Source organism: Hippopotamus amphibius, chromosome X (assembly GCF_030028045.1).
Source record: "Hippopotamus amphibius kiboko isolate mHipAmp2 chromosome X, mHipAmp2.hap2, whole genome shotgun sequence".
NCBI classification, from domain to species: domain Eukaryota; kingdom Metazoa; phylum Chordata; class Mammalia; order Artiodactyla; family Hippopotamidae; genus Hippopotamus; species Hippopotamus amphibius.
Window position 1 is genome coordinate 42,366,702 of NC_080203.1, and position 13,415 is coordinate 42,380,116.

General features: G+C 38.1%; 1 protein-coding gene across 4 annotated transcripts in view; it reads left to right on the forward strand.

Moving 5' to 3' along the window:
• MORC4 (MORC family CW-type zinc finger 4) overlaps positions 1-13,415 on the forward strand; it is a 52,603-nt gene that overhangs the window by 20,658 nt on the left and 18,530 nt on the right. For all 4 annotated transcript variants that reach the window (XM_057718409.1, XM_057718408.1, XM_057718411.1 and 1 more), the window contains one exon: positions 8,934-9,032. In XM_057718409.1, coding sequence (XP_057574392.1) covers positions 8,934-9,032 — 99 coding nt within the window. The remainder of the gene's footprint in view (positions 1-8,933; positions 9,033-13,415) is intronic.

Genomic DNA, 13,415 nt, shown 5'->3' on the forward strand with positions numbered 1-13,415 from the left:
TATGAGATATCTCCTCTATGCCAGGTATTAGGGACATGAGAATGAAAGTTAAGAATCCTTGATGCCTGTGAACAAATGGGATGAGATATATGTAAATGAGAAACTTAAATACCTATAAAATAATTGCTTTAATGGGGGATGTATGCCAAATGGGAAGAAGCTTTAAATATGCCTAAAAGAGTCAAGGAAGCCTTCACAAAGCAGAATATATTTGAGCTTAAACTTCAAAGAAAAATTGGAGTTTGCTAGGTGGATGAAGTGGAGGGGAGAGGACGTTCTAAGCAGAGGGACACATGTGAAAGGGCAAAGGGTATTCTGGGAGTATGGAGAAAGAAGGCATGAGGACATTCGTGTCATTTTTCTTGAAATCTCAGTAGCAAATCTTTTCTTAGAATGTGGGAAAAGTATTTCCCCAAGTCTCTTTTGTTTTGTGTCCAGAACCTTAATAAAATTAGTTAAATGTTGTACCTTAATTTATATGAAATCATAAGAATTTTAGGTTTAGTATTTGACAGACAGATAACTATTTGGATGACAACCCCAGATTAATTTCAGGGTAATTGGTTTTTGGTTACTAGGGCTACTCAATGATTATGATAACTACCTACCCTTAGTTTAAGTTAAATGGTCTTTTAAATATGAGTCTGGCCCATAATGGAGATCTTTGACTAGGACTTGACTCACAAGAGTGAAAGTTTAGAAAAGACATCATTGACAGAAGTCTCAGAGCCAAGTCATTCTATTTCTCTTGAGTGAAAGGAGTAGTGAATTTCTGGTGATTACCAAATAGTTAAGATTTGTGAAATCCAAATGTTAGATATTAAAAAGTATGTAACATCCTCTTAGGCCATCTCTGCCACACACACCTCCCCACCCCCCGCATCTAACTGTTAAATTTTAGAAGTATTAGGCCCTTGGTTTGTGATGTTTTGTTTCAGTATGATGAATTCGAGGTGATGGCAGGGGAATCCAGATGGAGGTATTCCATAGAGAGTAGGTTTATTCAGATAGACATATGGGACTTCCGGCTTAAATAGCTTAATATCTGCTACACATTTTATTAAAAACAGAAAACTAGTATACTCTCCTGCATACAGAGTCTTTTGAGGATAATACATTTACATAATTCATCCCAATTCTGGCATCATTTCCCTTTTTACTCAGTTTATTTTATATTAAATGAAAAAAGTGTTTAAGATATAAGAGAATTTAAGAGGGCGATTAGAGAAGTTTGCTATCACAAACTCATCCTAAGAGTATATATTATAGATTTCAAAACTGCTAAAAGAGATACCAGCCATCATACTGCTGGAATGTCTACAAATAAATCATTTGTAATATCACTTTTAATAGTTGTAGATATCAGATTTCAGCTACAACTATCAGGGCTCAAAGTTATAAGATTTTTAGAGTGAATTTCAGCTAAAGAAATGCAATCAACACATACTGAGCACCTCACTGGTGCATGGCACAGTGGCTAGGTTTTGTGGAATTTTCCAGAGAAATTTGAGACATGGTTGCTGTCTTTGAGGAGCTCACAGTGTAATTGTAATGATGGATTGTCACAGACATGAAACAGTTTCGAGAGCAATAAACTGGCTGTTTGATCAATCAAAACTAAGTGGTATGGTATAGGAAACATTCCCTGATAGAACAGATAGGGAGGGTTTTAGGTAGAAGGTATGACTTGAGATTTGCCTAAAGGATTCACGGTTTAGAAAAGGGAGGGAAGAGAATTCCAGGATGGAATTACAGCATGAGCTAAAGCAGTGACAGGAACTCGGAATAGGAAGAATATGGGCATGTAACTAGAGTGAAGGGGAATAAAGTCAGATGAATAGAGTAGGGCCCTATCCTAGAGAAGGGGTTGGCAAATTTTTCTGTGAAGGGGCAGGAAATAAATATTTTAAGCTTTTTGGGCCGTATGGTCTCTGTCACTACTACTCAATTCTGCTGTAGTAGGAAAGCAGCCTTAGATAATAAGTAAAGGAATTAATGTGTCTGTGTCCAATACAGTTTTGTTTATGAAAACAAGCAGTGGCCTGGATTTACTCCACAGGCTGTAGTTTGCCAACCCCTTTCCTAGAGCCACAGTTCCCAAACTGTGTGCCAAGCTGCACATAATGAACTCACAGAGGAGCCACAGGATGTTTAAATTTTTTGAGGGGAAAACAGTGGTACTTGACTCTTGCCTATAAGCAATAGAAATGGTTTTCTGTGGCTGTCGTAACAAATTACCACAGACTTAGTGCCTTGAGACAACACTGATATATTGTCTTAGAGTTCTGTAGGTTAGAAGTCCATCATGGATCTCACTGGGCTAAAATCAAGGTATTGGCAAGGCCGCATTTATTTCTTGAGGCTCTAGGGGAGAATCCGTTTCTTTGGCTTTTCCACCTTTTAGAGGCTGCCAGCATTCCTTGACCCATGGCCCTCTTCCTCCATCATATTCAAAGCCATCAGTGGTGGGTTGGGTCGTCACATCATATCACTCTGATGACCTTGCTTCTGTCATTACTTTCCTTGTCTGATTCTGACTTCTGCCTCACTCTTCCACTTTTAAGGACCCTTATGATTATGTTGGTAATTCAAGATAATCTCCCTATCTTAAGGTCAGCTGATGAGTAACCTTAATTCCATCTGCAGCCTGATTTCCCCCTTGACATGTAACCTAATATATTCACAGGTTTCGGGGATTAGGACATAGACATCTTTGGAGGACCATTATTCGGCTACGACAGTCTGCCCTCTAGCCCCCTAAGATCCACTTACATCACACATGCAAAATACATTTACCCCATCCCAACATCCCCAAAAGTCTCAATTCTTACAGCAACTCAATCTAAACTCAATATTATTAGCTCAGAATTCCCAAATCTCATCTAAATCAGGTAGGGTGATACTCTGACTCTGATGCATCTTGGGGTAAAATTCCTCTCCATCTGCAGATGTGTGTCTTTTTTTTTTTTTTTTTTTTTGGTATTTTCTCCCAAAATATACTGGTGGAACAGGCATAGGATACCAGTTACAGATGTTCCAGTTCAAACAGGGAGAAAACTGAAGGAAAAAGGAGAATCACAGATTCCAAGCAGTTTCCAAGCTAACTCCATTAAATTTACAAGGCCTGGGAATACTCTTCTGGGGCTTTCATCTCCACTCTCTAGATTTAAGGCTCTGTTCTCTTGTCCTTATGGCTCCACCCTCAGATTCATCTTTCCTTTTTCTTGAAGGGTAGCATGTATTTGTATCTGAGTAGTTTCATCAGCCTATTTATTAACTGTAGAGTTTTGGGGGTCTAACAACCTTCTTTCATTTATACTCTCTGTCCCTTTCAGTCCAATCTAGCAGTTTTGTACTGGTATACTATTCTCGAGAACGTTGTGAGTCTCAAGTATATGTTGTGGATGTTCACTCCATCAGACAAGAGACTCTTGACAGATCTTTCCTAGATAATCCTATTTCTGTTCTTGGCTTCTGCTGAGATGGTGGTGGAGATCTGATTCACATGTTTAATCTTTTCAGAGAGCTTTTTGTGTGACTGAATACTCTGACCTCTTGATCTTCCTGAGATAGTAGCAAAATGTTGTCCAGCCTTGGCTTTCTCTCTAGGGTATGCTTTCTAAATTTTAGCATCTTTTGCAGTCTGGATAAACTGAGAATTTGCAAAATCATTAAGTCCTGGTTCCTTTTTGTTGAGCAGTTCTTCCCTCAATTTATTTCTTTCCTCTCACATTTTATATAAGCAGCAAGCACCCACCAGACCACACTTTCAACACCTTGCTTGGAAATCTCCTCAGCTAAATGCCCAATTTTATCTTTACAAGTTCTGCTTTCCACATAACTGTAGGACACAATTCTGCTAAGCTTTCTGCCACTATGTAACAAGGATCACCTTCCCTCAAGTTTTCCAATAGCATGTTCCTCATTTCCTTCTGAGACTTCGCCAGCAACAATTTTAACATCCATAATTCTACTAACAGTCTATTCACAATGATTTAGATATACTCTGAGGAAATGTGTGTTTTCTCTACCATGCTCTGCACTTCTGAGCCCTCCCTAGTGGGGTATTTGACATCCATATTTGTACTAACAGTCTGTTCAAAGCAATCCAGGCAATTTCTCCAATGCTTCTCAAATTCTTCCAGCCTCTGCCCACTGTCCAGTTCTAAAGCCCTTCCACATTTTTAGGTATTTGTTATGGTAGCACACCACTTCCAGGTACAAAAATGTTTACATTCCTTTTGATTATATCATATCTTTGTGAATCTGGATTTTTTGTGATTGCTGTGATAAAAAGCAAGTAATACACGAAAATCAATGTTGAATAAGAAATGCGGGAAGTTGTGTCCAGTTTGATTCCAAGATTTGAGTAGTTGTACAATACCCAACAGGAATACCCATTTCATTGTAAGTAATTGTGGCTATTTAAGATTGAAACAGAAATATTCTATTTATTTATTTATTTATGGTTATCTTGGGTCTTCGTTGCTGCACAGCTCTAGAGCGCAGGCTCAGTAGTTGTGGTGCATGGGCTTAGTTGCTCCGCAGCATGTGGGATCTTCCTGGACCAGGGATAGAACCTGTGTCCCCTGCTTTGGCAGGCGGATTCTTAACCACTGCACCACCAAGGAAGTCCCCAGAAATATTTATGTATATTATTTTTCAAATGGACACTAAATTTTAATACATAAATACTTATTGTTTTTTGCACACAACTGTTTAATAGTAAATGGAACCAGTACATATTTCTTTAGACCTAACGGTGCCATGAAAAACTTGAGGCACTAAAGGTGCCATGAACCGAGACAGTTTGAGAAACTTCTGTCTTAGAGGGACGTTGGATGGAGTAGTTGATGCTTTAGGTAATGAGAATTCGTTGTGTATTCTTGAATAGAGAGGTGACTTGAAACAATTCTATCTTAAGAATATAGTATGTTATGTACTGCTTTATGGCTTATAAAGTGCTTTACATGAATTATATCAATTGATAAATCTGCAAACAGGGTTCAGGATAAATTGAAAGAAGGATAGCATACTATTTGAGTAATCTAGGTGTGAGTGAAGGTGTGAAATAAGAGTAGCTGTGAAAAAGGAAGTATATGACAGATACTGTGAAAAAAAGATCAAAAAATTTGGTAATATATTAATAATGGGATAAGGGAAATAAAGGAGAGGAAAGAATCAAAGATCACTTCAAAGTCTCAAATTATAGTAGACTGGGATATTGGCAGGATCATTGATAGAGTAATGAGATTGGGAAAAGGAACAGTTTCATGTAGTGGCAGTGGTGGAAACTAGATTGTAGGGCATTAAGACAGGAGAATGAAGAGGAGATAGTGGTTATAGACCACATATACCAGAATTGGGGAAGTAAAAGGAAAGAGATTACTAGAACAGTGGCGTCAAGCCAGGTTTTTGCAAGAAGGAATGGGGTTTCAAAATACATGAGAATGATGTCTTGATTGAGGTGGTGGTTACACGACTGTATGCATTTGTTAAAACTGATAGGACTACACATTAAAAAGATAAATTTTACTCTGTGTAAATTTCACCTCAATATTTTTTACCCAAGTACATGAGAACAGAGGTTTATTTTTATTTTTTAAATTGAGATATAATTCACATGCCATAAATGTCACCATTTAAAAATGTATACTTTAGTGGTTTTAGTATATTCACAAAGTTGTGCAACCATAACCACTGTCTAATTCCAGAACATTTTATCACCTCAGAAAGAGACATCTTGTCCATTAGCAATCACTCCCCATTTCCCCTCCTCTCCAACCCCTGGTGACCACGTAATCTGTTTTCTTTTTTTTTTTCTTCAATTTTTTTATTGTGGTAAAATACACATAACACAAAATTTACCATTTTAACTATTTGTAAGTGTATAGTTAGGTGGTATTAAGTACATTCATATTGTTATGCAACCACCACCACCATCCGTCTCCAGAACTCTTTTCATCTACAAAAACTGAAATTCTATACCTATTAAACAGTAACTCCTCATTCCCACCTCCTCCTAGCCCCTGGCAAATGCCATTCTGCTTTCTGTCTCTATGAATCTGACAACTCTAAGTACCTCATATAAATGAAATCATACAGTATTTGTCTTTTTGTGACTGGCTTATTTGACTTAATGTCTTAAAGTTTCATCTGTGTTGTACATATGTCAGAATTTCCTACTTTTTTTAAGGCGGGATAATATTCTTTTGCATGTATATACTGCATTTTGCTTATCCATTCATTTATCAATTATGTTGCTTCACTTTTTTAGCTCTTGTAATTTATAGTCTATTTTGTCTGATATTTGTATAGTTACCCTTGCTCTCTTTTGGTTACTGTTTACATGGAATATCCTTTTCCATCCTTTCACTTTCACAATATTTTTGTCTTTATATCTAAAGTTAGTCTCCTGTGGACAGCATATATTTTAGGTTGTTTTTTAAGCTCTTTATTGGAATATAATTGCTTTACACTGTTGTGCCAGTTTTTGCTGTACAACAAAGTAAATCAGCTGTATTTTAGGTCATTTTTTATTTTACCCATCTCTCTGTGTCTTTTGATTGGATAGTTTAGTCCATTTACATTTAATTACTGATTAAAAAAAAGGACTTCTGTCATTTTGCTATTTGTTTTCTATATGCCTTATATTTTGTCCCTCATTTCCTGTATTACTATCTTCTTTTATGTTTAGTTGATTTTTTTGTAGTGAAACATTTAAATTCTTCTCATTTCTTTTTGTGTTTATTTTATAGCTATTTTCTTTGTGGTTACCATGAGGTTACATGATCCTGTGACCAGGAGCAGCAAACAAAGATCAGAGCACAGATCCCCGATATTTGAGAACAGGGTCTTCTTTGCTTACCCTGGCTCCCGCAAACTGCTCTTGAAATGTGTACCCAGCTGCCTGCCACAGGGTTGGGGTAGGAGATGGGTAGCTACTACTGTGCTAAGAGCTGAAATTTGCCAATCTATCATCCAAGCATTCCTCTAGAAATTACAAGTCTTCAGTAGACTCCAGAGTTCCAAATAGTTACATTAGACAGATTCTGCCCATGTAATGTTGTCTAGATGGGAAGGCAGATTTCTGGTGCTTCCTACTCCACCACCTTTCCAGAATCCCATGTAATCTTTTTTTTTTTCTTTTCAAATTTCAGTTAAGTAATAATTTTTTAAGAACTTTTATTGAGGTACATAAAATAAACTGCATATATTTAAAGTGTACAATTTGATTTTTTTTCTTATTAGTAATGTATATATATATATGGCACTCCCAATCTCCCAGTTCATCCCACCCGAAACCCCCCACACACACTTTGCCCGCTTGGTGTCCATATGTTAGTTCCCTTCGTCTGTGTCTCTATTTCTGCCTTGTAAACCACTTGATCTGTACCATTTTTTCTAGATTCTGCATATATGCATTAATATACGATATTTGTTTTTCTCTTTCTGACTTACTTCACTCTATATGACAGTCTCAAGGTCCATCCATGTCTCTAAAAATGTCCCAGTTTCATTCCTTTTTATGGCTGAGTAATATTCCATTGTATATATGTACTACATCTTTATCCGTTGATCTGTTGATACACATTTAGGTTGCTTCCGTGACTGGCTATTGTAAATAGTGCTGCAGTGAACATTGAGGTGCATGTGTCTTTTTGAATTATGGTATTCTCTGGGTATATGCCCAATAGTGGGATTGCTGGGTCTTATGGTAGTTTTTTAAGGTACCTCCATACTGTTCTCCATAGTGGCTGTATCAGTTTACATTCCCACCAACAGTACAAGAGCATTCCCTTTTCTCCACACCCTCTCCAGTATTTACTGTTTGTACATTTTCTGATGATGCCCATTCTAACCGGTGTGAGGTGATACCTCATTGTAATTTTGATTTGCATTTCTCTAATAATTAGTGATGTTGAGCAGCTTTTCATGTGCCTCTTGGCCATCTGTATGTCTTCTTTGCCATGTAATCTTTTTTTGAAAGTAGTTTTAAAGTAAAATTTTAAGAGAAAACAAGAAATAGAAATGGTTCTTCATCTGTGACTTTAGGGAAGGATATAAACATAGAGGTAGGAACATTGGTAGGTTGGAGGGGAATAAGAGTTTAGTCAGAATCTAATTTAATATCAGTAAGGTAGAATTAAGGAAGAATCCCTTTTAAGAAGAGGCCTACAAAACCTTTGAGGAATTATCCAGGGAGTCAAGAGATTTTTTTAAAAATACTAAATTTGTAGTGTTTCAAGTGCATACAGCTCTACATTAAGTTGTAATCCTGGTTTGTAGAGTTAAATAGGAATTAGTCACTAGAGATTGGCAGTTTTTAAAAGTAAAATTCAGGTTTTCTACCCTGGGTTTGTTGTTGTTCATTTGGGAAGAGAGATAAAGAGAGATAAAGGGGAAAAGGCAAAAGCCATAAGTGGGGCATACCCTTCACTAGCAGCTGTGTAGTAGAAGGTTGAAGGGGACTTTGTTGCCCGTTGCTGCTATAACTGCTGTGATCAGCATTTGGATAAAGACAAACATTTTGAAGTTAGGGCTTGATTGATTTGTAATAGATAGGGTGCAGTATTTGATCCTCTGACTTTCAACTTGGTTCTGAATTGTTTACCTGTAATCATCTGACAATTGAATAACTCCCCAACAACTTATCTGCAGTTTAGTGTTCTGTCATTGTCTCTAATGTCAGCTCCCCTCACCATGATTCTAAAATTTGGAGAACACCGTACTTTTTACCTTTTCAACCACCTTTGTCATTTTGACACATAATTTACAAAGACAGTAGATTCCCATCCTAGTTTCTGAAAGTGTAGATTTTCAGACCTTTGCTGAATATTCTAAATTGCTGGTTTCTGTTAAATGGGAACATCTTAGAGATTGCAAAATTATTCAGCAAATTCTCAATATTGATATGCGTCTTTTTCTTTCAGGTTGACAATAAATGCCCTTGCCCAGAAGCTCAATGCTTATTGGAAGGAAAAGACCTCTCAAGAGAATTTTGAGAACTCAGCCATAGTCAGGCCAATACCGTGAGTAGTAAATTTAGAATATGAAAGTATTAAGGGTAATGTCCATAGAGCAAATGGAAGGAATAGGATAAAATGGTGCTTTTCACATAAGGAAGTTTAATTAACTAAATATAGGAAATCACAGGTACTAATTTCATCATTCTCTAGACCTCTTCATTCTGGTTTAACACTTGTGTGGTTTGGATCATAAATATGAAGAGTTTGGCGCTGTCAGTTTATCCTACAGGCAGTGTAATATAGCAGAAGATGATGGCCATTGAAATCAGCCACTCCTGGGTTGAAAATCTCAATCTGCTTCTTTTTTTTTAGTAAATAACTTGAAACTTTTATTTTATCAATATAATCTCTAATGTATTACAGTTGCTGTCAGGTCATAAGTTCTATAAAAGTTATGAATATTACTTAAAACCCTAAATAAATCACTGGTGTATTCTCTACTTTCAAATAATTAGGCAAAAGTCATGAAATTAAATCATGGACAAATTTCTATTAGTTTTTTGTTTGTTTTTAGATTTTATTGAAGTATAGTTGACTTACAATGTTGTGTTAATTTCTTCTATACAGCAAAGTGACTGAGTTATACATATATATTCTTTTTCATATTCTTTTCTATTATAGTTTGTCACATGATATTGAATATAGTTCCCTGTGCTATATAGTAGGACCTTGTTGTTTATCCATCCTATATATAATAGTTTGCCTCTGCTAATCCTAAATTCCCATTCCTTCCCTCCCCTACCCACACCCCCCTGACAACCACAAGTCTGTTCTCTATTAGATCTGCTTTTTTAAAAATACTTATTTATTTGGTTGCACCAGGTCTTAGTCACAGCTCACGGGCTCCTTAGTTGTGGCTCACCAACTCCTTAGTTGCTGCACGTGGGCTGCTTAGTTGTGGCGTGTGAACTCTTAGTTGTGGCATGCGTGTGGGATCTAGTTGCTGACCAGGGATTGAACCCGGGCCCCCTGCGTTGGGAGTGCGGAGTCTTCCCCCCCCCCCCATTTATTGATTGTTTGATTGATTTTTAAGCTCTTTATTGGAATATAATTGCTTTACACTGTTGTGCCAGTTTTTGCTGTACAGCAAAGTGAATCAGCTGTATATATACATATATCCCCACATCCCCTCCCTCCTGCAACTCCTTCCCACCTTCCCTATCCCAGTCCTCTAAGTCATCACCCATCATCGAGTTGATCTCCCTATGTTATGCAGCAACTTCCCACTGGCTATCTATTTTACATTTGGTAGTGTATATATGTCAAAGCTACTCTCTCACTTCGTCCTGGCTTCCCCTTCACCCCCCACCCTGCCCCGTGTCCTAAAGTCCGTTCTCTCCATCTGCATCTTTATTCTTGCCCTGTCAGTGGGTTCATCAGTACCATATTTTTAGATTCCATATATATGAGTTAGCATACAGTATTTGTTTTTCTCTTTCTGACTTACTTCACTCTGTATGACCATCTCTAGGTACATCCACGTCTCTGCAAATGGCAAAATTTCATCCCTTTTTATGGCTGAGTAATATTCCATTGTATATATGTGCCACATCTTCTTTATCCATTCATCTGTTGATGGGCATTTAGGTTGCTTCCATGTCCTGGCTATTGTACATATTGCTGCAATGAACATTGTGGTACATGTTTCTTTTTTTTTTTTCCAAAGGAAAATTGCAAGTCTTTTGTTTATTAACAGTGCAGTACAGAGGGGAAACAAGTTAGGGGAGGGGGTGAAAGTGATCCAGTCCTTCAGGGAGCAGTATTCTATGGCTGACATTGTTTAGAATCCCCAGCATGTGGTGGTGATGAAAAGCAGAACAGTTTTGAGTTGTCACTATTATTGCCTTAAATTCTCTATGGACATTGTTACCTGTGCCCAGGGCAGACCAGTCCCACTGCCCCATCTTAACTGGCCAACCATTCATGCAGTGCAGTTTATTTGAACCTGAAACTGTTTCTCTTTGGAGAAAGAAAGAAAGGAGAATGGGACAGGTTTTAGCTGGCTCAGTATGGATCATAAGGAAAAATAGAGCTGAAATAGGCAGAAATGAAGAAGGTTCATTTATAAAAAGGAGTTTCCTTCAGTAACCATAGATATGTTTGATTTAGTACATTAATGATGTAAGACAGATCTGAAAGAACATCTGGCACCACCATGCACGTGTGGGTTCACAGAATACTTTCTGTGCTAGGTTGGTTGGTTGGTTGGTCGGTCGGTTTTAAGAAACCTGGGAAGGCAATATCTCTAGGCTCAGAAAATCCAAGTATGTTTTCTTTTTTTTTTAAATTTAATTTATTTCTTTATTTTTTGGGGGGTACACCAAGTTCAATCATCTGTTTTTTGTTTTTTTTTTGGGGGGGGGTACATCAGGTTCAATCATCTGTTTTTATACACATATCCCCGTATTCCCTCCCTCCCTCGACTCCCCCCCCACCCTCCCTCAAGTTCCCCCCACCCTCCCCATCCCAGTCCTCTAAGGCATCTTCCATCCTCGAGTTGAACTCCCTTTGTTATACAACAACTTCCCACTGGCTATCTATTTTACAGTTGGTAGTATATATATGTCTGTGCTACTCTCGCTTCGTCTCAGGTTCCCCTTAACCCCCCTGCCCCCCCCAAACCTCGAGTTCTCCAGTCCATTCTCTGCATCTGCGTCCTTATTCTTGTCTTGTCACTGAGTTCATCAGTACCATTTTTAGATTCCATATGTGTGAGTTAGCATACAATATTTGTCTTTCTCTTTCTGACTTACTTCACTCTGTATGACAGACTCTAGGTCTATCCACCTCATTACATACAGCTCCATCTCATCCATTTTTATAGCTGAGTAATATTCCATTGTGTATATATATGCCACATCTTCTTTATCCATTCATTTGTTGATGGGCATTTAGGTTGCTTCCATGTCCTGGCTATTGTAAATAGTGCTGCAATAAACATTATGGTACATGTTTCTTTTGGGATTATGGTTTTCTCAGGGTATATGCCCAGGAGTGGGATTACTGGGTCATATGGTAGTTCTATTTTTAGTTTTTGAAGGAACCTCCAAACTGTTTTCCATAGTGGCTGTACCAACTTACATTCCCACCAACAGTGCAGAAGGGTTCCCTTTTCTCCGCACCCTCTCCAGCATTTATTGTTTCTAGATTTTTTGATGATGGCCATTCTGACTGGTGTGAGTTGATAACTCATTGTGGCTTTGACTTGCATTTCTCTGATGATTAGTGATGTGGAGCATCTTTTCATGTGTTTGTTGGCCATCTGTATGTCTTCTTTGGAGAAATGTCTATTTAGGTCTTCCGCCCATTTGTGGATTGGGTTATTTGCTTTTTTGGTATTAAGCTGCATGAGCTGTGGGAGTGTGGAGTCTTATCCACTGCACCACCAGGGATGTCCCCTAGATCTGCTTCTTTTATTTATTTATTTATTTATTTATTTATTTATTTATTTGCTGTATTGGGTCTTCATCGCTGCACGCACGCTTTCTCTAGTTGCAGGGAGCAGGGGCTACTCATCTTTGTGGTGTGCGGATCTCTCATTGCTGTGCTCTTGTTGTAGAGCACGGGCTCTAGGTTCGCGGGCTTCAGTAGTTGTGGCATGTGGGCTCAATAGTTGTGGCTCAAGGGCTCTAGAGTGCTGGCTCTAGGTTCGCGGGCTTCAGTAGTTGTGGCATGTGGGCTCAATAGTTGTGGCTCAAGGGCTCTAGAGTGCAGGCTCAGCAGTTGTGGCACACGGGCTTAGTTGTTCCGTGGCATGTGGGGTCTTCCCAGGCCAGGGATCAAACCCATGTCCCCTGCATTGGCAGGCAGATTCTTAACCACTGCGCCACCAGGGAAGCCCATAGATCTGCTTCTTAATAGTTGGGTGAGCTTAGGTAAGTAAGTCACTTCACTCTCTGAGTATATTAAGTTAGATGACATCACATTTTTTGCACAGTACCTGGCATATAGTAGGCATTCAGAAATATTAACAAACTTCCCTTCTCTTTATTCTTAGTGAACATTATTGGAACTGTACCAAGAAATTTGAGAATAGAAGTAGAGAACCCAGCATATCAGAAAAAAATGTAGAATTTATTGAATCTAAGACTGGAAATTACACACAGAATGATGGATCAGGATGAAATGCCTGAGTGGGCCAGGAAAAGAGCATAATCCAGAGGGTAGGATGTGTAACAAGATATATATACAGTCAGTTATACCATCAGGACAAAGATTAGAGTATTGAAAGTTCATTTTGGGATAGGCACCCGTGTTTTTTTAAAATGGAAATCATCACACAAATGTGTGATGTAAAATTTTGTTTTAAATGCAACATGATTGACTGCTGTATGAATGTCACTATATCTTATTCTAAAGATCTCTACTCCTGTCCAGCATCCATGG